The 21,634-nt window shown below is 44.5% G+C and overlaps 1 protein-coding gene across 2 annotated transcripts; it reads right to left on the bottom strand.

Moving 5' to 3' along the window:
- Positions 1 to 1,448: 1,448 nt before the first annotated feature.
- Positions 1,449 to 21,507, bottom strand: LOC109902498 (unconventional myosin-Vb). 2 transcript variants are annotated; one of them, XM_020498887.2, is made up of 34 exons: positions 21,183 to 21,507; positions 20,331 to 20,441; positions 20,055 to 20,223; positions 18,911 to 19,055; positions 18,491 to 18,647; positions 18,059 to 18,284; positions 17,816 to 17,929; positions 17,604 to 17,716; positions 17,251 to 17,519; positions 17,046 to 17,127; positions 16,780 to 16,920; positions 16,321 to 16,452; positions 16,125 to 16,208; positions 15,673 to 15,822; positions 15,391 to 15,488; positions 15,045 to 15,131; positions 14,488 to 14,814; positions 14,184 to 14,340; positions 13,207 to 13,446; positions 11,260 to 11,484; positions 11,072 to 11,165; positions 10,838 to 10,986; positions 10,456 to 10,677; positions 10,226 to 10,326; positions 10,022 to 10,121; positions 9,799 to 9,907; positions 7,932 to 8,054; positions 7,709 to 7,860; positions 7,418 to 7,504; positions 5,762 to 5,885; positions 5,315 to 5,621; positions 4,766 to 4,940; positions 4,476 to 4,556; positions 1,449 to 2,160 (listed from the first exon to the last, which is right to left on the bottom strand). In XM_020498887.2, the coding sequence occupies exons 1-34, from the start codon at positions 21,210 to 21,212 to the stop codon at positions 1,999 to 2,001; spliced, it is 5,043 nt and encodes a 1,680-aa protein (XP_020354476.1). In that variant the 5' UTR covers positions 21,213 to 21,507; the 3' UTR covers positions 1,449 to 1,998. The 2 variants fall into 2 exon arrangements, with proteins under 2 accessions (XP_020354476.1, XP_031642002.1); XM_031786142.1 differs by lacking the exons at positions 18,911 to 19,055; positions 20,055 to 20,223; positions 20,331 to 20,441; positions 21,183 to 21,507 and having other exon boundaries at positions 18,481 to 18,594.
- Positions 21,508 to 21,634: the final 127 nt, after the last annotated feature.

Here is a 21,634-nt window from a genome sequence, read left to right as displayed (position 1 = left end):
CTCTTCATCCCACTACACTGCCTCCCCTTTACATCCCACTACACTGCCTCCCCTCTACAGCCCACTACACTGCCTCCCCTGGGTTCTGGTCCATCTGCCCCAGGTATCAGACAGGGCATCAGTGACTCTGCTCAGAACCTGTGTAAGTAGCTGCACTTGCCAATTACAACTTACTCTGGTGGTCCAGCTCCAGAAAGCACTGCATATAGTATCACCAATTTTTATATGTGGCTCCCATATTTAAACGTGTGTACAATTTGACTCTATGCATCTAATCAGTACCGTTTCTAAGTAGATCAGTCGGTTTTGAGCAGTCCTATAATGTTTACATTGTGAGTTATCAGCACAAAGTGTTTTTGTGGAGTGGTGTAAATGTTGTTTTGAAACGGGCCAGGTTCTGGGGCAGTAGCTAGTAGTGACTAAATAACATGGAGAGCAGTGTCAACAGACTCAGCATAGAGAGGATCAACAACAGACACTGTATATTGTCATTGTAAATAGTACTTCTGTACCAAACATATATGGTTATATATCTATAGAAATACATACACTGAATGAAGTGAAGCTGCTGCTACTTAGTCATCTTGAATCCTGCTGTGGCTGGGTAGTGGATGGACATCCATTTGAACTTTGAACTCCAATGGGAGATGGAATAGGAGTCTATAGGCTACGAATACACAGCCTCAGACTATTGCGTTGTCACTACATTAACGTACAGGTATAGCAACTGTAGCAAGGAATGCAAATGGCACAATATCTTATTTATTGCTGTTGACAATGATACCGAGGCCATTTTCTTTCAGACAGACGTTCGGTGTCTGTGCTTTGAGGTAAAAAAGGAAATCTCACCCTTTCAGGTTGGCATGTATGTAGTACAGACAGGCACAGAGGCATGATACAGATATATAGAAGAAGCACAATGATAACCAGACAGGCACGCATGTACTGTCCCTGACACGCCCACACAGGCAGACACATTGGCCGTGTTCAAGAGCAACGATTGATCTACAAGTAATAATGAGTAGTTCATTAGGATGAGGCGATTTGTAGATCAGTCAGTCTGCAGTCACCGACTGCAATGTAGTCAATCTTGAACACGATCCCAATGTGATGCCAGCCTGTACATAGGAAGCAGTGCATGATGGGGGGAAAAAACGTCTTTCTTGTGCACGCACGCGTTTATTTGACGTTATATTTTCCAATTGTTGTCTTCATTTATTTTGATATTTGAGTATTATTTTGTATTTTTCAGAGGTTTGTGAATATATAAATATGTATTACTGATGATGTGTAGTGGTACAAAGTACTCGCATGAGATCATTTGTTTTATACTGAAGATGTTTCTAATTTTTGTATTTATTCTGGTTGTTCTTCTTGAGGGTCGAGGTGGGGGGACGGCAGCGTTGCTGTGTTTCTGATTCCAATAAAATGTTAGACAAAATCTGAACTCTTTTTCATAGTCTTCATTCTGGGTCAGACATTAAGTTTAAATGATTGATCACAGTGAAAAACATGTTAAGTTTACATTATACAATTATACATTCTGATATCTGGAACTTATTTACCAATTAAACAATATATTAAGCACACACTTCCAACGTACAACGTGTCCCAGTGGAAAACGACACATGGGTAGGCACTGAAGTATGTGGGATGCATCAAATAGGGAAATGTCAATCAGCAGACAGGCAATACTGTAATCTTAGTACAGATAAGGAAATCTATGTGTCTAAAATCCATATTCTGGAACAGATGAGAAAGAATCCATGTGGCCATTCTAACAGCACAATAACCCTCGCAGGAAGAGTAGCAGTAAGAGTCCTATACTTGTGCTACTGAAAGAATGCCTGATACAGAATACTTATGACTGATCAAAAATGACATGTATTATTCACTTAGAATGACTTTGATATACTGTATAGCCTGCAGGAAAAAGACCAGAGGTAGCAGTACCAACACTTCAAGAGTGTAATCCACAGTGAATAACTACTGCTTCCTCTAAGGCCGTCGTAGGAAGGAGATTTTGAGGGAGTCTGGGATGTCCAGCTGGTCAGCGCGGACAGGCGGGGGCAGCAGGTAGGGGAAGGTGACGGGGAACACACGCCGTACATCCATCAGCAGCTGTGGAGGCTGACCGCCTAAACGCTCCTTCAGCAGACCCTGATGGATGAGAGGAAATGATGACCGTAACACAACCACACTACTGGTAATACAACCACACTACTGGTAACACAACCACACTACTGGTAACCAGACCACACTACTGGTAATACAACCACACTACTGGTAACACAACCACACTACTGGTAACCAGACCACACTACTGGTAACACAACCGCACAACTGGTAACCAGACCACACTACTGGTAACACAACCACACTACTGGTAACTAGGCCACACTACCGATAACACAACTGCACTACTGGTAACCAGACCTCACTACTGGTAACACAACTGCACTACTGGTAACCAGACCACACTACTGGTAACACAACCACACTACTGGTAACCAGACCACACTACTAGTAACACAACCACACTACTGGTAACCAGACCACAGGACTGGTAACCAGACCACACTACTGGTAACCAGCCCGCACTACTGGTAACCAGCCCACACTACTGGTAACACAACCGCACTACTGGTAACCAGACCACACTACTGGTAACCAGACCACACTACTGGTAACCAGACCACACTACTGGTAACCAGACCACACTGCTGGTAACACAACCACACTACTGGCAACCAGACCACACTGCTGGTAACACAACCACACTACTGGTAACACAACCACAATACTGGTAACCAGACGACACTACTGGTAACCAGACCAAACTACTGGTAACCAGACCACACTACTGGTAACACAACAGCACTACTGGTAACCAGACCACACTACTGGTAACCAGACCACACTACTGGTAACACAACCGCACTACTGGTAACCAGACCACACTACTGGTAACACAACCACACTACTGGTAACACAACCACACTACTGATAACCAGGCCACCCTACTGGTAACCAGACCACACTACTGGTAACCAGACCACACTACTGGTAACACAACCACACTACTGGTAACAAGACCGCACTACTGGTAACACAACCACACTACTGGTAACACAACCACACTACTGGTAACCAGACCACCCTACTGGTAATACAACCGCAATACTGGTAACCAGACCACACTACTGCTAACACAACTGCACTACTGGTAAACAGACCACACTACTGGTAACACAACCGCACTACTGGTAACCAGCCCACACTACTGGTAACCAGACCACACTACTGGTAACACAATTGCACTACTGGTAACCAGACCACACTACTGGTAACACAACCACACTACTGGTAACCAGACCACACTACTGGTAACACAACCACACTACTGGTAACCAGACCACACTACTGGTAACACAACCACACTACTCGTAACCAAACCCATCTACTGGTAACCAGACCACACTACTGGTAACACAACCACACTACTGGTAACACAACCACACTACTGGTAACCAGACCACTCTACTGGTGACACAACTGCACTACTGGTAACCAGCCCACACTACTGGTAACCAGCCCACACTACTGGTAACCAGGCCACACTACTGGTAACCAGACCGCACTACTGGTAACACTACTGCACTTCTGGTAACCAGACCACACTACTGGTAACACAACCGCACAACTGGTAACCAGACCACACTACTGGTAACACAACCACACTACCGATAACACAACTGCACTACTGGTAACCAGACCTCACTACTGGTAACACAACTGCACTACTGGTAACCAGACCACACTACTGGTAACACAACCACACTACTGGTAACCAGACCACACTACTAGTAACACAACCACACTACTGGTAACCAGACCACACGACTGGTAACCAGACCACACTACTGGTAACCAGCCCGCACTACTGGTAACCAGCCCACACTACTGGTAACACAACCGCACTACTGGTAACCAGACCACACTACTGGTAACCAGACCACACTACTGGTAACCAGACCTCACTACTGGTAACCAGACCACACTACTGGTAACCAGACCACACTACTGGTAACCAGACCACACTACTGGTAACCAGACCACACTACTGGTAACCAGACCACACTACTGGTAATACAACCGCACTACTGGTAACACAACCACACTACTGGTAACCAGACCACACCACAACCCTAGTGAAGACAGTCAGTATATGGACATCAGACAGCCTGTGAGAGTGTAAAGAGGACTGTCACAACAGTCACAACTGCCACACAATAATTATCACAGAATTTTCACAGTAAATGATTGTAATGTTTATGTGTCAATTAATCCCATAAGGGATGGGTTGCCAACTGGTGATTTGACACAAAAATAAAATGTCATTCATTCAGTTGAAAATTCAATATGCCATGTTATGAGAAGTTTACATTACTGTTGTGTGTATTACGATACTGTACCTGCACTGTGCGGATAAAATTGAGTGTCACCCTCTCCTCTAGGTCACTGTGAGGGGTGTACAAGGTCAGAATCTTCACAATCTGGAACAGAGACACAGTTAGCCCTGCAAGGATGTGTACATAGACATATACTGTATAAAAATAATATGGTTTTCTAGTTAAGGAAATAATGTTCACAGAATCATATTGGTTTTATTCTATTTAAATAATATCTACAACACTTTGAACATTTCACCCTGCCAATACCAGTTTAAAAACCACTAGTGTAGTAATAGTGATAAGGGCGCCACCTGCTGGGTAGACAGGGCAGTGCAGGTGTGAACGAGGGCCTGTGCGTCAGCGTCTGTCTTCTTGCCCACTTGCAGGAGCTGAGCGGCCTGGATGAGAGGCTCCAACAGGGCCACAGCTCCCCCTGCCTGCAGCCCACGGGTCCGCAACCACTCCTCCAGCAGACTCACATTATACCTGGCAGAACCCAGCAGAACAAAAAGAATGGGAGTCAGGTCCAAAAGTCACCTGGTACTCTACTTGCAAACTGTCCCCTTTGGAAACCAACTCTAGTGGCTCTATTCAATGCTGAAGCGTTACAGATTGCACAATAGAAATATAAAGGTCATTTCCGTTTGGTATGACATACACAGCGTTTACTGTGAATGCAGTCTAAGCCAACGCGGGGCGAGAACATTGCCTTTAAATTTCAATTGGGCTTTAGTGCCGAACTTCCACAATACAGATTGAATAGAGCCCTAGCTTTATATTAGACATCTGGCTGAATATCTTTTACTGAAACGTGTCCCTGCTCAGGCCCTGTGTGTGTATGTGTGTTTCTGTCCTCTGACCGTATCTGCAAGCCGCGGCTCCAGCTACACATGTCCTTGCGTAGCAGCAGGCTGTTGAGGGCAGAGGCAGAAAGGAGGTGGGTGAGCTGACGGAAGGCCTGCTCCATCAGGGTGGGGGGTAGGGCCTGGCGGGACAGGGACGTGTGGAGGGCACCCAGCTCCCTCAGCACTGCAGCCATACTAGGGGTCTCCCCTGCATTCCTCTCTACGGCCCTGGGATCAGACCCCGCACGCTTCCTAAAGTTCCCCAGCTTCACCCCCGACCCAGACAGTCCTGGGATCATCTCACTCTCCAGCATGGCAGGAACTGTGGAGGGATTGAGTGGGTCAGGGGAACAGGAGCTACTGTTGAAGGGTTACGTAGTGGAATGAAAGCAAACTATGATAAAACATTTAGTCGACTGGTTGGGTTGGTTTTGATATTGTTCTGGAGTTGGTCAGTCCTACCAATGATGGGCTGCAGGCGGGTTTCTGAGATGGACAGGAGCTGCTGATAGGCCTGGATACAGAGGGCACTCAGAGCACGGTTTAACTCACTCAGGTCAGAGGTCAACGGAACCAAATCCTCATCCTAGAGACCAAGCACAAAAATTGTCTGTCAATCACATGTTGAAGTATGTATGTAATGGCTGTTGTTGCCATGAACTCAATAACTAGGGGTGTATTTCCCCGGTCAGCTTAAATGTCCATGAATAACTCCTGACATTATTTAGTGGTAATAACTCCTGACATTATTTAGTGATAATAACTCCTGACATTATTTAGTGATAATAACTCCTGACATTATTTAGTGATAATAACTCCTGACATTATTTTGTGATAATAACTCCTGACATTATTTTGTGATAATAACTCCTGACATTATTTAGTGATAATAACTCCTGACATTATTTAGTGATAATAACTCCTGACATTATTTAGTGATAATAACTCCTGACATTATTTAGTGATAATAACTCCTGATATTATTTAGTGATAATAACTCCTGACATTATTTATTGATAATAACTCCTGACATTATTTAGTGATAATAACTCCTCACATTATTTAGTGATAATAACTCCTGACATTATTTAGTGATAATAACTCCTGACATTATTTAGTGATAATAACTCCTGACATTATTTAGTGATAATAACTCCTGACATTATTTAGTGGTAATAACTCCTGACATGATTTAGTGATAATAACTCCTGACATTATTTAGTGATAATAACTCCTGATATTATTTAGTGATAATAACTCCTGACATTATTTAGTGATAATAACTCCTGACATTATTTAGTGATAATAACTCCTGATATTATTTAGTGATAATAACTCCTGATATTATTTAGTGATAATAACTCCTGACATTATTTAGTGATAATAACTCCTGACATTATTTAGTGATAATAACTCCTAACATTATTTTGTGATAATAACTCCTGACATTATTTAGTGATAATAACTCCTGACATTATTTAGTGATAATAACATATGACATTATTTAGTGATAATAACTCCTGATATTATTTAGTGATAATAACTCCTGACATTATTTAGTGATAATAACTCCTGACATTATTTAGTGATAATAACTCCTGATATTATTTTGTGATAATAACTCATTCCTTTTGCACACAATGTATATAGACTCTATTTTCTTTTTTTCTACTGTGTTATTGACTTGTTAATTGTTTACTCTATGTGTAAGTCTGTGTTGTCTGTTCACACTGCTATGCTTTATCTTGGCCAGGTCGCAGTTGCAAATGAGAACTTGTTCTCAACTAGCCTACCTGGTTAAATAAAGGTGAAATAAATAAATTTAAAATAAATCATTTAGTGATAATAACATGTGACATTATTTAGTGATAATAACATATGACATTATTTAGTGATAATAACATGACATTATTTAGTGATAATAACATGACATTATTTAGTGATAATAACTCCTGACATTATTTAGTGATAATAACATGACATTATTTAGTGATAATAACATGACATTATTTAGTGATAATAACATATGACATTATTTAGTGATAATAACATATGACATTAGTTAGTGATAATAACATGACATTGGTAACATTTTGATGAGAGGTGTCGATGCCTTACCTGTTTGGAGTGCTGGGTCAGTAGGTCATTGAGAAGGCAGGCATTTTTCAGCCACAGTGCTGTCATGTCCACATCATTACAGTGTTTCTGATAGGAGGGGAAAACAAAGACACAACAAATGAATAAGAAACAGACCTGTAAGAGAGCCATGATTGAAAAGCAGAGAAGTGTATGTGTGTGTGTGCGTGTGTGCGTACGTGCGTGTGTGCGTGCGTGCATGCCAGCGTGCATGCGTGTGCGTGCGGGTATGTGTGTGCGTGCGTGTATGTGTGTGCGTGCGTGTGCGCTCACTTTCAGAGCCCCCTTCATGGCAGTGACAGCAGCAGTACAGAGAGAGCGGGCACGGATTTCGTCTCCGCTACAGTCTGCCTGGCGTACACACAGGAACAGCACACTAGCAGCCAGGCCAGGGGACAGGGAGAGGGCACTGTCCACCCTCACGTCTGGAACAAGCACAGAGGTTTGAGGGCACATTCACTAATTATACAGATGGAGCTAGGGTTAGGGGTCCTACCTGTGATGAGGGTCTTCATGAGCTTGGCCTCATCCCTCTTCCTACACTCCAGCAGCCCTGTGACAGTCCCAGCTTTGGCATGGAGGGCAGAGGAATCCTCTGTGGACTGGGAAAGCACTGGACCTAGGGGGACGAGCAAACAAGTATGATCGATATCGATGTGTCCCTCCACACATTTATTTTGTAGACATTTCGGTCAAGACATTTTTCAAGTATGTAGTTACAGTGCCTTGCGAAAGTATTCGGCCCCCTTGAACTTTGCGACCTTTTGCCACATTTCAGGCTTCAAACATAAAGATATAAAACTGTATTTTTTTGTGAAGAATCAACAACAAGTGGGACACAATCATGAAGTGGAACGATTTATTGGATATTTCAAACTTTTTTAACAAATCAAAAACTGAACAATTGGGCGTGCAAAATTATTCAGCCCCTTTACTTTCAGTGCAGCAAACTCTCTCCAGAAGTTCAGTGAGGATCTCTGAGTGATCCAATGTTGACCTAAATGACTAATGATGATAAATACAATCCACCTGTGTGTAATCAAGTATCTGTATAAATGCACCTGCACTGTGATAGTCTCAGAGGTCCGTTAAAAGCGCAGAGAGCATCATGAAGAACAAGGAACACACCAGGCAGGTCCGAGATACTGTTGTGAAGAAGTTTAAAGCCGGATTTGGATACAAAAAGATTTCCCAAGCTTTAAACATCCCAAGGAGCACTGTGCAAGCGATAATATTGAAATGGAAGGAGTATCAGACCACTGCAAATCTACCAAGACCTGGCCGTCCCTCTAAACTTTCAGCTCATACAAGGAGAAGACTGATCAGAGATGCAGCCAAGAGGCACATGATCACTCTGGATGAACTGCAGAGATCTACAGCTGAGGTGGGAGACTCTGTCCATAGGACAACAATCAGTCGTATATTGCACAAATCTGGCCTTTATGGAAGAGTGGCAAGAAGAAAGCCATTTCTTAAAGATATCCATAAAAAGTGTTGTTTAAAGTTTGCCACAAGCCACCTGGGAGACACACCAAACATGTGGAAGAAGGTGCTCTGGTCAGATGAAACCAAAATTGAACTTTTTGGCAACAATGCAAAACGTTATGTTTGGCGTAAAAGCAACACAGCTCATCACCCTGAACACACCATCCCCACTGTCAAACATGGTGGTGGCAGCATCATGGTTTGGGCCTGCTTTTCTTCAGCAGGGACAGGGAAGCTGGTTCAAATGGATGGGAAGATGGATGGAGCCAAATACAGGACCATTCTGGAAGAAAACCTGATGGAGTCTGCAAAAGACCTGAGACTGGGACGGAGATTTGTCTTCCAACAAGACAATGATCCAAAACATAGAGCAAAATCTACAATGGAATGGTTCAAAAATAAACACATCCAGGTGTTAGAATGGCCAAGTCAAAGTCCAGACCTGAATCCAATCGAGAATCTGTGGAAAGAACTGAAAACTGCTGTTCACAAATGCTCTCCATCCAACCTCACTGAGCTCGAGCTGTTTTGCAAGGAGGAATGGGAAAAAATTTCAGTCTCTCGATGTGCAAAACTGATAGAGACATACCCCAAGCGACTTACAGCTGTAATCGCAGCAAAAGGTGGCGCTACAAAGTATTACCTTAAGGGGGCTGAATAATTTTGCACGCCCAATTTTTCAGTTTTTGATTTGTTAAAAAAGTTTGAAATATCCAATAAATGTCGTTCCACTTCATGATTGTGTCCCACTTGTTGTTGATTCTTCACAAAAAAATACAGTTTTATATCTTTATGTTTGAAGCCTGAAATGTGGCAAAAGGTCGCAAAGTTCAAGGGGGCCGAATACTTTCGCAAGGCACTGTATGTGTTGTCCAGACCTGTCTGTGCCAGTAGTCTTCTGAGGGTGACTGTGTGTCTCAGCTCCTTCAGTTCTCTCCTCAGTCTGCAGACCTCCTGCTCCCTGGCTTCCACCAGTTCCACCAGGTACTGAACATTGAGCACACATGCAGGGCCATTATGACACGTTTACAGAGGTGAAGCTCAAAGTAACAGGATCTGCACTGTAGTCCACCTGACGAGACCGCTCATACGAGACCCTACCTGCTGGTCTGCAGAGGGGGAGGGATCAGAGCACGTCCGTTTAGCCTCCAGCTCCGCCTCCTCCTGAGAGCGCTGGCTACGCAGCTGGTTCTCCAAGAACCTGACAGTTACACACAGACAGGGGGTAGAATATATGTGTATTCTTTAAATGATAAAATATAACGATATTGCTGTGAACGTATTGATCAGGGAATAGGGACTGACTTGTTGGCCACTCGTACAGCATCATAGGCGTGCCACAGGTCTTCTCCGGTCATCTTCCCGGCTGAGTCTTTAGCCACACCCATATTCTCCATCAAAGTGTCCTGGGTAAAGAACAGAGCACAGTCTCAGCCACAGGAGCCATATTGATTGATTGACAAGTAGAACTGAACCACACATCTCCTACTGATTCCCCGTTAGGGAGCCATCCAGAGGGAGGGAGGGCATCTCACCATGAGTGTGTCAGAGCTAAGCCAGGCCCTCCTCTCTGCGGTGGGGGACGTCACACTAACCCTCCTCACCTCCTCCGGAGAGGGGAAGGGAGGGAGGCCGAAGAAGGAAGGTTTGGCTGGGAAGGTAGGGGGCCCGGAAAAGGGCGGCGACATTGGGGAAGGAGATGGGGGCTCCATGATCAGGCTTTGATTTGAATCTGTCCGTCTGTAGCCCTTAGAGTGCTGCATCGGTAACACAGAGAAATATCATATTTTTCAGCGAGGTTGAATATTATAACCTGGGTATCTCTCAACAATGCTACATTGATACGTCACATAGGCAAAACAGAAAGGCCGGCACCCAGGCTAGTGGAATATGGAGTTTAATATAATGTGTGAGTACCTCAGTGAGCATGCTCATTTCCCGTAGGTTTTCGTATCTCTGCTCCAGCCTGGTGAACTCTCTGAGCAGACCCTGGTACTTCCTCCTCTCTTCATCCAGCTCTGCTGTCAGAGCTTTACCTTCCTGGGCCACAGCCTGTACTACACTCTCTGGATGCACAGACATAAAACATAGGATTCAAAGTAAATTGAGAGAGACGCACTGAAAACAGATACCTGTTATGAATAGACCTACCCTCCTGAGCTGTCTCCTGCTCCAGTAATCGAGTGGTCAGATCCTCCTTCTCTTTCCCCAAACAGTCCCTCTCAACCCGCAGGGCCTGCACCTCCTGTAAACAGAGAAAGAAGAGAGATCTTAAATACCACTATCCTGCAGAAAAACATAAGAGCTGTTTCGGATCCATTAGGACCAACAAGACCTACCTGTGTGAGTCGTAGGATCTCCTGGGCTGCTTTCTCCTCTGCCCTCCTCCTCTCCTCCGTCTCCTCATCTGTGATGGCGGTGCTGGGCTGAGACTGCTGAGTCTGGAGCTGGGTCTCTAACTGGTACTCCAGCTTAACTAGCGCCCCCCGCAGGGTGTCCAGCTCAGTGTTGTGGGCCTTACGCTCCGCCTGGAGGGTCTCTCTCAGAGCACCGCTCTCCCTGGCCTGGACACACACACATAAACACACACATAAACACGCACATACACACACATAAACACACACATAAACACACACATAAACACACACATACATAAACACACACATACATAAACACACACATACATAAACACACATACACACACACAAATACACATACACACACGAACATAAACACACACACACATAAACACACACATACATAAACACACACGTAAACACACACAAACACACACACACATAAACACATACATAAACCCAAATAAACACACACATACACACACACACATTAACACACACATACACACACACATAAACCCACACAACACACGCACACACACATATAAACACACACACAAAACACACATAAACCCACACAAACACACACACACATAAACATACACACACACAAACACACAAACACACACATAAACACACACAAACACACACATAAACCCACACAAACACACACACATACACACACACACACACACACACACATAAACACATACATAAACCCACATAAACACACACATACACACACACACACACACACACACACACACATAAACACACACAAACACACACATAAACCCACACATACACACACACATAAACCCACACAAACACACACACACACATATAAACACACACACAAATACACACATAAAACCCACATAAACCCACACAAACACACACACACATAAACACATACATAAACCCACATATACACACACACACACATGAACACATACATAACCCCACATAAACACACACACACACACACACACACACACACACACACACACACACACACACACACACACACACATAAACACACACATACACACACACATAAACCCACACAAACACACACACACACATATAAACACACACACAAATACACACATAAAACACACATAACCCACACAAACACACACACACATAAACACACACATAAACCCACACAAACACATACACACACACACACAAACACACACATAAACACACACATAAACCCACACAAACACACACACACATATAAACACACACACAAATACACACATAAAACACACATAACCCACACAAACACACACACACATAAACACACACATAAACCCACACAAACACATACACACACACACACAAACACACACATAAACACACACATAAACCCACACAAACACACACACATACACATAAACACATACATAAACCCACATAAACACACACATACACAAACACACATAAACACACACATACACACACATAAACACATACATAAACCCACATAAACACACACATACACACATGCATAAACCAACATAAACACACACACACACACACACACACACAAACACACATAAACACACACATAAACCCACACATACACATACACACACATAAACCCACACAAACACACACATACATACACACACACATACACACACACATAAACACACACATAAACCCACATAAGCACACACATAAAGGTTCACTTCTGTATTATTCATTTTGCACATTTATTTTTTCCACTCTGGATGTACCAAAACCTCTAAACAGTTCATTAAAATTCATCAGCCCCCTAGAAACACCTGGTCTCCTCTACCCATCCAAAACCACCCATCTTCTTCTAAGCCCACTCACCATCCCCTTCTCAGGATTCTCCACCCTTCTACACCTCTACACATCCCTTTCTCATCACCTTCCATGACACCAGCATCTCACCTTCTGGTCGGCCCTGAGCTGCAGCTGCATCAGTTTGACCTCCATGCCCTTGTTGAGTTCTCTGAACTTCTCCACCGAGCGAGCCTCTGCCTTCAGCTTCAGCAGCTCCCTCCTGGCAGCCCGCCGCCTCACACAACACTGCATCAACACTATGGCGGCCCTCACCCTCCTGTAAGCAAGGCGGGCCAGCCAGCCACGCACTGCAGACTGGAGCAACACCGCAGCCCGCTCTGCCACCACCTGGGGAGGGAGAGGATAGAAGGGATGCATTATATTATTGCACACAGTTATGATTACAGTTATGATTAAGGACACTGAGTGTACAAAACATTAGGAACACCTCCTCTTTCCATGACATAGACTGACAAGGTGAATCCAGGTGAAAGGTATGATCCCTTATTGATGTCACCTGTTGAATCCACTTCCATCAGTGTAGATGAAGGGGAGGAGATAAAGAAGGATTTTTAAGCCTTGAGGCAAGGATTGTGTGTGTGTGCCATTCAGAGGGTGTGGTAGTAGGTGCCAGTCAAGTAGTAGATAGTAGGTGTGTCAAGGACTGCAAAGCTGATGGGTTTTTGACGCTCAACAGTTTCCCGTGTGTATCAAGAATGGTCCACCGCCCAAAGGACATCCGATTAATTTAACACAACTGTTGGAAGCACTGGAGTCAACATGGGCCAGCATCTCTGTGGAATGAGAGAGAGTCCATGCCACCATGTATTGAGGCTGTTCTGAGGGCAAAAGGGGACGCAACTCAATATTAGGAAGGTGTTCCTGTACACTCAGTGTATCAGGATAGTCTAGAATCTGGATCTGATATTACTGAGGAATAGTTCCTGGGGCTGGAGCCCTGCCGTGACTTATCTCCGGAGGTTCAAGTTATCACATGTATGAAATGCATTTTATATTTAAGCTGTAAATAAAAACAGATGCACTGATAAAAAGATTCTGGGGCCTTCGTGCCAGCGTTTCCTCACCCGTCTGTATTGGCGTCGTGCCAGCGAGCCCCTGGTGAAAGCCTGGATGGTGACGGTGGCCTCGCGGATCATCAGAAACATCTGTCTTATCGCCACCATACGGTATGTCTTCTGGATGATCAGCGCTGCCTTGGTGTAGCGCAGAAGGTCTGCCAGCCTAGATCACACAGAACAGAACAGTCGCTTAAATAGTTGGACAAATGTAGGTAGCCTACTGCTGAGACACACTGTACTATATGACAGTATGTAGTGTAAAGCAGATTGACGTGCTGTTGGGTCACATAGTCAGTCATTCTGCTCTCACCGCCTAGCCAGGGCTCCTCTTATGTATCTCTGGATGGTGAGTGTTGCCCAGCGTGTCTTGATGTATCGCCTGCGGCCCAGCCAGCCTCTGACCCAGCTCTGAATGATCACCCCGGCCGCCCTCAGTCTCTCTGCCCTCAGCCTCTCCAGCAGAGCCACCTGCCCAGCACGGAAGAACACCTTGGTCTTCCCAAAGCAATACTGCTCCGGGTCTGGAATGAGCTCCGGCAGGGCCCTCTGGCACGACGCCTGGATCTGTTCCTGAGTCTGAACCCCACCCCCGCGCAGCAGCACCCGGTACCGGCTGAAGAACTCTGCATAGGTCCACCTGGAACCAAGATGGTGGAAGGAAGAGAGGGACACATTTTCACAGAGTGAGTACAAATACTCTTGAGATCTTTAATTGTGCGTTTTTCATAAATGTTGGTGGCTACAGGACAGATACAGTGTTCTGCATCGGTGAAATAACTATGCTACTATATATTCCTTTTCTGTGCATGTGATGGGTTTATCTGTGAATATTCCAGAGGTGAAGCTGATGTTAAATGTGCTGTGTACCTGGATGGGTAGCCTGCAGCACTGATGCGTATGGTCTCTAGCACCCCACAGGCTCGCAGCTGCTGGACGGCCCTTTTAGGGTCAAACCTGAGAGGGGAAATCTGCTTAACACGCTGCACACACACACACAACCCCCTACTGACAACATTGATATTATACACACAACGCAACACATAATACACACTGCACAGCCAACAAACACAGATAACATACTGTTTATAATACTACACACACACCTCTCTCCACATAATACACACATTATACACACTGTTTAACACACCGCACACACATGCCTCCCCCACCACAAACCGCACACACATGGCAGGAGCACAGGGGTCTGACTCACATAAAAGGCTCTTTGAGGTCATTGGGCTTAATACAGCGGATGTAGTGAGGGGTGGTGCTGTTCAGAGTGTCCATCAGCAGCTGCAGAGACTGACGAAACTGTGTGAAGAAACACACAAACTCACACTCCTGTACTACAGTCCATAGAACATACAACAACATGCAACGAGCCATGGATGAAGTAATACAGACATTATTACTTCAAACAAATACATTCTGTCTACTGTTAAAAGTTGGACACGAATGGTGTTGCTTGGCCACAGCAGGGGGAGGCATACAGTACCTGGAAGCCCACAGTGAGTTTGTGTTCCCGCTGAGCTCTCATCCCAGGGCCAGAGCGCAGACTGCCATTGGGCAGAGAGGACTTCCCCTCTGAGAGGGACAGACTGCCCCCTACTGGCTTCTGCTGGAACAGCTCAGACACCAGCTCAGACTGACGGAGAGACAGACAGGGTTACAGTATGTTAATAAGGCTTCATCTCTCCCTCTACTGTCCTCCATTTCACCCTAGGATCTTGATCTCAGCCTAGATTTCACCCCAGTCTGACAAAAGTGGACAGCTGAAATCTGGTTCCTCAGAGAGCCTCCCTAAAATTCCTCTACTCTTCAGATGCACTCAAAACTGACAGGGAGGTAAGAAAAGTGAGCCAAGACTTCTGACAGGGGAAGCTGCAGATCATCACTGTGTGAATGCAGATCATCAGAGTTGTAATTTAAAACATTGACAGGTGATACCTGACTGGCTCTTAGGATGTTGATGGGTTCCTCAAAAACTGTATCCCGGTTCTTGTCTAAAAACCCATCACATTCATATTGGACCTGACAAACAAAATAAAAAAGTTTAAGTCAAATACTTTACAGCAACCAGCAAATTCTGCAAACAGGTCAAACTGAGGCATCTAATATACTCTGGCTAATATAACTAGCTCACCATGTCAGCAAAGTGCAGGATGATGAAGGCAGTGTTGGACATTCGAGGTTTGCGGAAGTGTGGACTGGGGTTGTTACTCTGATGCTGATCATACAGCTTCCTAGCCCAGCTCTCCTCTGAACCTTTGGGCATCTGATCAAGGAAACAGACACCATGGGAGGTAAGGTTTTTCTGGATCAATGTACATTTAGTAGTACATTTAGACTTTTAGTAGGAGAAAAACATTTCTGGCAGGACTTGCTTTTGTTTTATATATACATATATATTTTTTTTAATTGTTGGGGATCAAATCCATCACAAGGCGTTCATGGCTTGTCAGTGCACTCAGTAATGATTTAGATGCACAGCATATCCTGAGTACATGTACTTATTGTATTTCAAACCGGTTTGGACACATGAACACAAACCAGACACAACACAATGTGGTCTTGGTAGAAACCAGGACTGTGACTGACTGACCCTGCACTCCTCATCCAGCAGGTCGAGCAGGCCCAGCTGTCCCTCGATGAGAGCGATGCACGGCTGGTTATCACTGAACTCTATCCTGCTCCACGGCAGCTCCTCACGGACATACTCCTCCTGCTCCAACTGGAACACGTGCTGCATGAGTGAGGGGAGGAGAGGGAGAACAAGGGTTACCGAGGGGACATGAGGATAACAAGTTTATGGACACAGACTCACATTCATATTGATGTCCAACCCCCCACACACACTTGGTGACTCACCCTGTTGAATTGCTGCTGCAATTTCTCATTGGCGTAATTTATACAGAACTGTTCAAAACTGTTCCTTTCAAACGTCTCAAACCTGCCAAAGAGAAATGGACAAAAAGGGAAATCAACATGTTAATAATGTGTTGTTACTACAGTCATTACAGTAATTACAGCAACAACTTCATCTAAGGTGTGACCCCCTGCCCTTTCTACTCACCCATAGATGTCCAGCACCCCAATAAATGACTTGGGCTTCTCGCTCTGGGCTCGAAGGGCTGAGTTGAGCCGGGTCACTGTCCAGGTGAACAGCTGACCGTACACATGCTTGGCCAGGGCATCCCGGGCCTCTAGGGACTGCTGACCAGGCATGGGCTTGACCAGCATCTCTCCCCCTACTGTCAGCCTGCGGTGGCACAGCCAGTGGGCCATCTGGGTCCTCTCCACCCCCAGCAGCTTGGAGAACACCGACAGGGAACGCTCCTCCCCCTGGTTATGGAATATTTTAACAAATTATGTGAGAGTTTTAGGGAAATACTGAACAAAAATGTAAGAAAAAACTAAAAATCTTACATCAATGTAACTTCGATCACCACCTCTCCCACTGGCCTGGATGTTGACATTGCCCAGGTGCAGAACAGCTGCAAGGATCCTGAAGAGCTCCATCTGCTGGTCCGGAGGCACACCTGGAGGAGTACACACAACACCGGCATGTTCAAACTGCAAACCACTACAGTCAGAGTAAACATGTTAGCATAGACGTGTTTAATGTAGAAGCTGTATACCTAGAATGGTGAAAGCATTGCGAGTGCGCTCCAGATCTACTACATCATCAGTGCCTGGGATCTGCATGGAATCTTCCCCTCCTTGGTTTGTGTAGCGGAACGTTTCTGCACCACCTACAGAAACACACATCGAAACACGAAATGAACACATTCTGAAATACACGGCTAGACCCATTGAGGTTCATTTGTTCCCTGCTGTTGACGTTGTAATAAGTTCCTGAATACATAGTGGTCCAGTCTCACCCAGTTTGAGGACTCTCATCTCTGGCAGGTCTCTAGAAGCACACAGCTGGTAGAAGATGTGGTAGTTTCTCTCCTGTGACGCCTGGAAGACGACTCGAGACTTCTCCAGCAGGTACGTCCTCATGTTGGCCCCAATGATGTCCCCCTTCCGTCCGAAGCCGATCTCAATGTACTTCCCAAACCGGCTACTGTTGTCATTGCGTGTAGTCTTAGCATTCCCAATGGACTAAAGAGTAAAGGAAAGAATTACAAAGACGATACATTACACTGTTTTAGCTATTACCTTTACAACTGAATACTGATATAATACAGTACTCATTTTCTATATGCAAAATACATGCTTTTTCCAAAATCACACTCTTCAACAACAACAAAAAATGTGAGTGAACTGCATTGCAGGTTAAGAGAACTCATTCACCCACATGTCAGTACCTCCATGATGGGGTTAGAAGCCAGTACTCTCTCCTCCACACTGGTCTGCTGGGCTGCTCCCCCCACCACAGCAAAGTAGCGCATGGTGAACTTAGCAGAGACTGTTTTCCCTGCTCCAGATTCCCCACTGATTATAATGGACTGGTTCTTCTCCTCCCTGCACACATAGACAACTACCCTCTTAATAATCTTGTCATGTACAGAGCTATTTGTCACACAGGGCAACTAAAGAGATCCGATCAAAGGCTCTCTCGTGTCACTGCTATTTTGTCTGTATAGAGCTCTTTACAAAGAACAGCAACCCTGGCTCAACCCCCCCAAGGAGCAGGCAAAACGACAGTGTTTTGAGGTAACAAAGGGCATATAAAATGGAGCCCAAAGACTAGGGTGACCCCTGGCCCTTGACCTTTAACCCCTGACCTGGTCATGGTGCGGTAGGCCTCTTCTGCCACAGAGAAGATGTGAGGCTCCATGTCAGCCATGTCCTGCCCACTGTAGGCATCGATCACTTCCTCTCCATAGATGGGCAGCTGGTCATATGGGTTGAGGGCCACCAACACAATCCCTGGAATGAGCAGTTGGTGTGAATGACCAATGGTTTAAAGTACTTGAGTAAAAATACATTAAAGTATTATTTAAGTAGTTTTTCGGGGTATCTGTACTTTACTACCTATATTTTTGACAACTTTTACATTTAGTCCACTACATTGTATAATGTACTTTTTACTCCAGACATTTCCATGACAACCAAAAGTACTAGTTACATTTTGAATGCTTAGAATTACTGGAAAATGATCAAATTCAGACACGTATCAAGAGAACATCCCTGGTCACCCGTACTGCCTCTGATCTGGCGGACTCACTAAACACACATGCTTTGTTTGTAAATTATGTCTGAGTGTTGGAGTGTGCTCCTGGCTGTCCGTAAATTTAAAAAACAAGATCGGGCTGTTTGGTTTGCTTAATATTAGGAATTTGAAATGATTTAAACTTTTACTTTTGATACTTAAGTAGATTTTTACAATTACATTTACTTTAGATTATTTTGTATATTTATAACCAAATACTTTTAGACTTTCACTCAAGTAGTATTTTATTGGGCAATTTTCACTTTACTTTTACTCAAGTATGACTATTGGGTACTTTTTCCACCACTGTAAATGACAGTGTTATTAATCGAATAAAAGGAATCTGTAAGAATACAAGATATTATTATTTTTCCTGTGACTTTTTATATATCAAAACTACTTTGATTATTGTTTATGTCTGCAACATATCACAGCAATCACATAAGATGCATGTGTTCTCAGGTTAATGTTTATTTAGCATCTTATGGAGAACCAATTTGTATGAAGCCAAAGAGAGGAGGCCATGTCCCTGTGAACTTTACACCTAGTAAAGATTATGTGGCCATGAGGCCATAATCATAAAAGCAGGAGCACACAGGAGCGGCATATATGTCCACTGGCAAAACAGCATCTGAAGAAAGACCACCCTTGATCTCTTTCTGTCTCTCTCTCCATCTCTCACGACCTATTCCTCTTTCTGTCTCTCTGTTCCTTACCACAGTAGGTGTAGATGCTGCTGTAGTCCAGGAATCGGACTCTCAGGTTGTGTAGAACAGCAGGCTCGTGCAGGAAGCTGAGAGCAGTGAGGTCATTCTCCCCCTCCAGAATATCAGGGTTCGCCAGAGGGGGGAGGCCAGAGGGTGGCGCCACTGGGTACTGCACCTCCTAGAGGGGTGGCACATTAAATATTTGTCATTATCAAATGCTTATCCAAGAGCGACTAACAATACATCTACAGTATGCCAGCTGTTGACTGTGTGTGAGTGTGTCACCCTGCCATCGCTGATCTGCAGCACCACATTCTCATCTCCAAGGTTGTAGTCCTTGAGGAGCTTGGCTGATACCCACACTGCCTCTGGGTCAGGTACCCACACACTGGCACCCTGTTATAGAAATAAACGTTATCACAAACGTTGAGCTCCTTGAAGAAACCCAGTGAAAAGTAAGCATGCATTGAGGGGGATTTCCTGTACTAATGACCAACACCCATGGCTGTATCACTTTCACACCAGGTGGACAGGCCCAACTGCCAGTTGCCCAAAAACACAGCTGTAGAGGATAGTATTACATCACACAGGACACTATCTGTTTTACTGCTCTACAGTCTGTCATTACTCTGTGTGCCTTTTACTGTTACACTGCCAGGTCCCACCCAAGCAAGACATTTGTCGTCCATCAGCATAAAACACCCTAAATGTCGTTAAGAATTAACGTCCGTCATCCCTCTCTGTCTCATCTTGGATTACTCATTATGTTCTCGCAGATCTATCCCAACACACAACACTTCCTGTGCAATATGATATTGTGTGTGTCATTGCTAGAAGAGTCTAGTTCCTTGAGCATATGGACATTTAAATCATTTCCAGTTATTACATCTCTATTACTAGATGATGCCGTCGTGATACATACATAAGGTAGCCAGCAGGTAGCCTAGTGGTTCAGAGCGTTAAGCCACTAACTGAAAGGTTGCTGTTTGAATCCCAGAGCCAACTAGAAACATCTGTCAATGTGCCTACCTTTGGGCAAGGTACTTAACCCTCTGGATAAACTATGACTTCGTTGAAAATAAACTGTCAAAAAATAAGTCTACTCCGCTATTCAGACATACAAGCGTAAACACTTACCTTGGCGTACAACTCCATAGTTCCAATCATAATCTTTTCCAGATGTGAACCCTCTACCTGCAAAAACCCTGACCAATTTCAGAAGGGGTCTCCTAATTCACTCAAAAAGGCAACAAGGGTATCCTCTCCGAGATAGTTGGTGTCCTCCTCCCCTATGAGTGTGTTCAAAGACCGCTCTGTCCCTTTGCACTTTGTTCTGTTTGACACTGACATGAAAATCCCTGAGAGGCAGCAGTCAGGTTAACTGTTAATCTCAATGAGGTGATTGAGATGGAAGGATTTACAAGCACTTCTCTTCTACGGTCTCATTCACAGCAGCAGTTAGCCTCAAGCTGTGGTGGCCTTCTCAGCACTGTTAAACACATGTAGTAGTCAGAAGATACAAGACAAGGCAGTGCCAAGTATGGCTCATCAAAATAGAGGCAAAAACTGACAATGGAAAAATGAAACCG

The sequence above is a fragment of the Oncorhynchus kisutch genome, linkage group LG13 (assembly GCF_002021735.2).
Source record: "Oncorhynchus kisutch isolate 150728-3 linkage group LG13, Okis_V2, whole genome shotgun sequence".
Classification (NCBI taxonomy): domain Eukaryota; kingdom Metazoa; phylum Chordata; class Actinopteri; order Salmoniformes; family Salmonidae; genus Oncorhynchus; species Oncorhynchus kisutch.
This window is presented reverse-complemented; position numbering and strand designations above follow the sequence as displayed.

Coding starts and splice junctions, on each gene's coding strand:
- LOC109902498 (XM_020498887.2), bottom strand. CDS start 21,212: ATGATTGGAACTATGGAGTTGTACGCCAAG. Junction 16,209..16,320: donor TCCTGCACTTTGCTGACATG/GTGAGCTAGTTA, acceptor TTTGTTTGTCAG/GTCCAATATGAATGTGATGG. Junction 15,132..15,390: donor GACCTCAAAGAGCCTTTTAT/GTGAGTCAGACC, acceptor TTCCCCTCTCAG/GTTTGACCCTAAAAGGGCCG.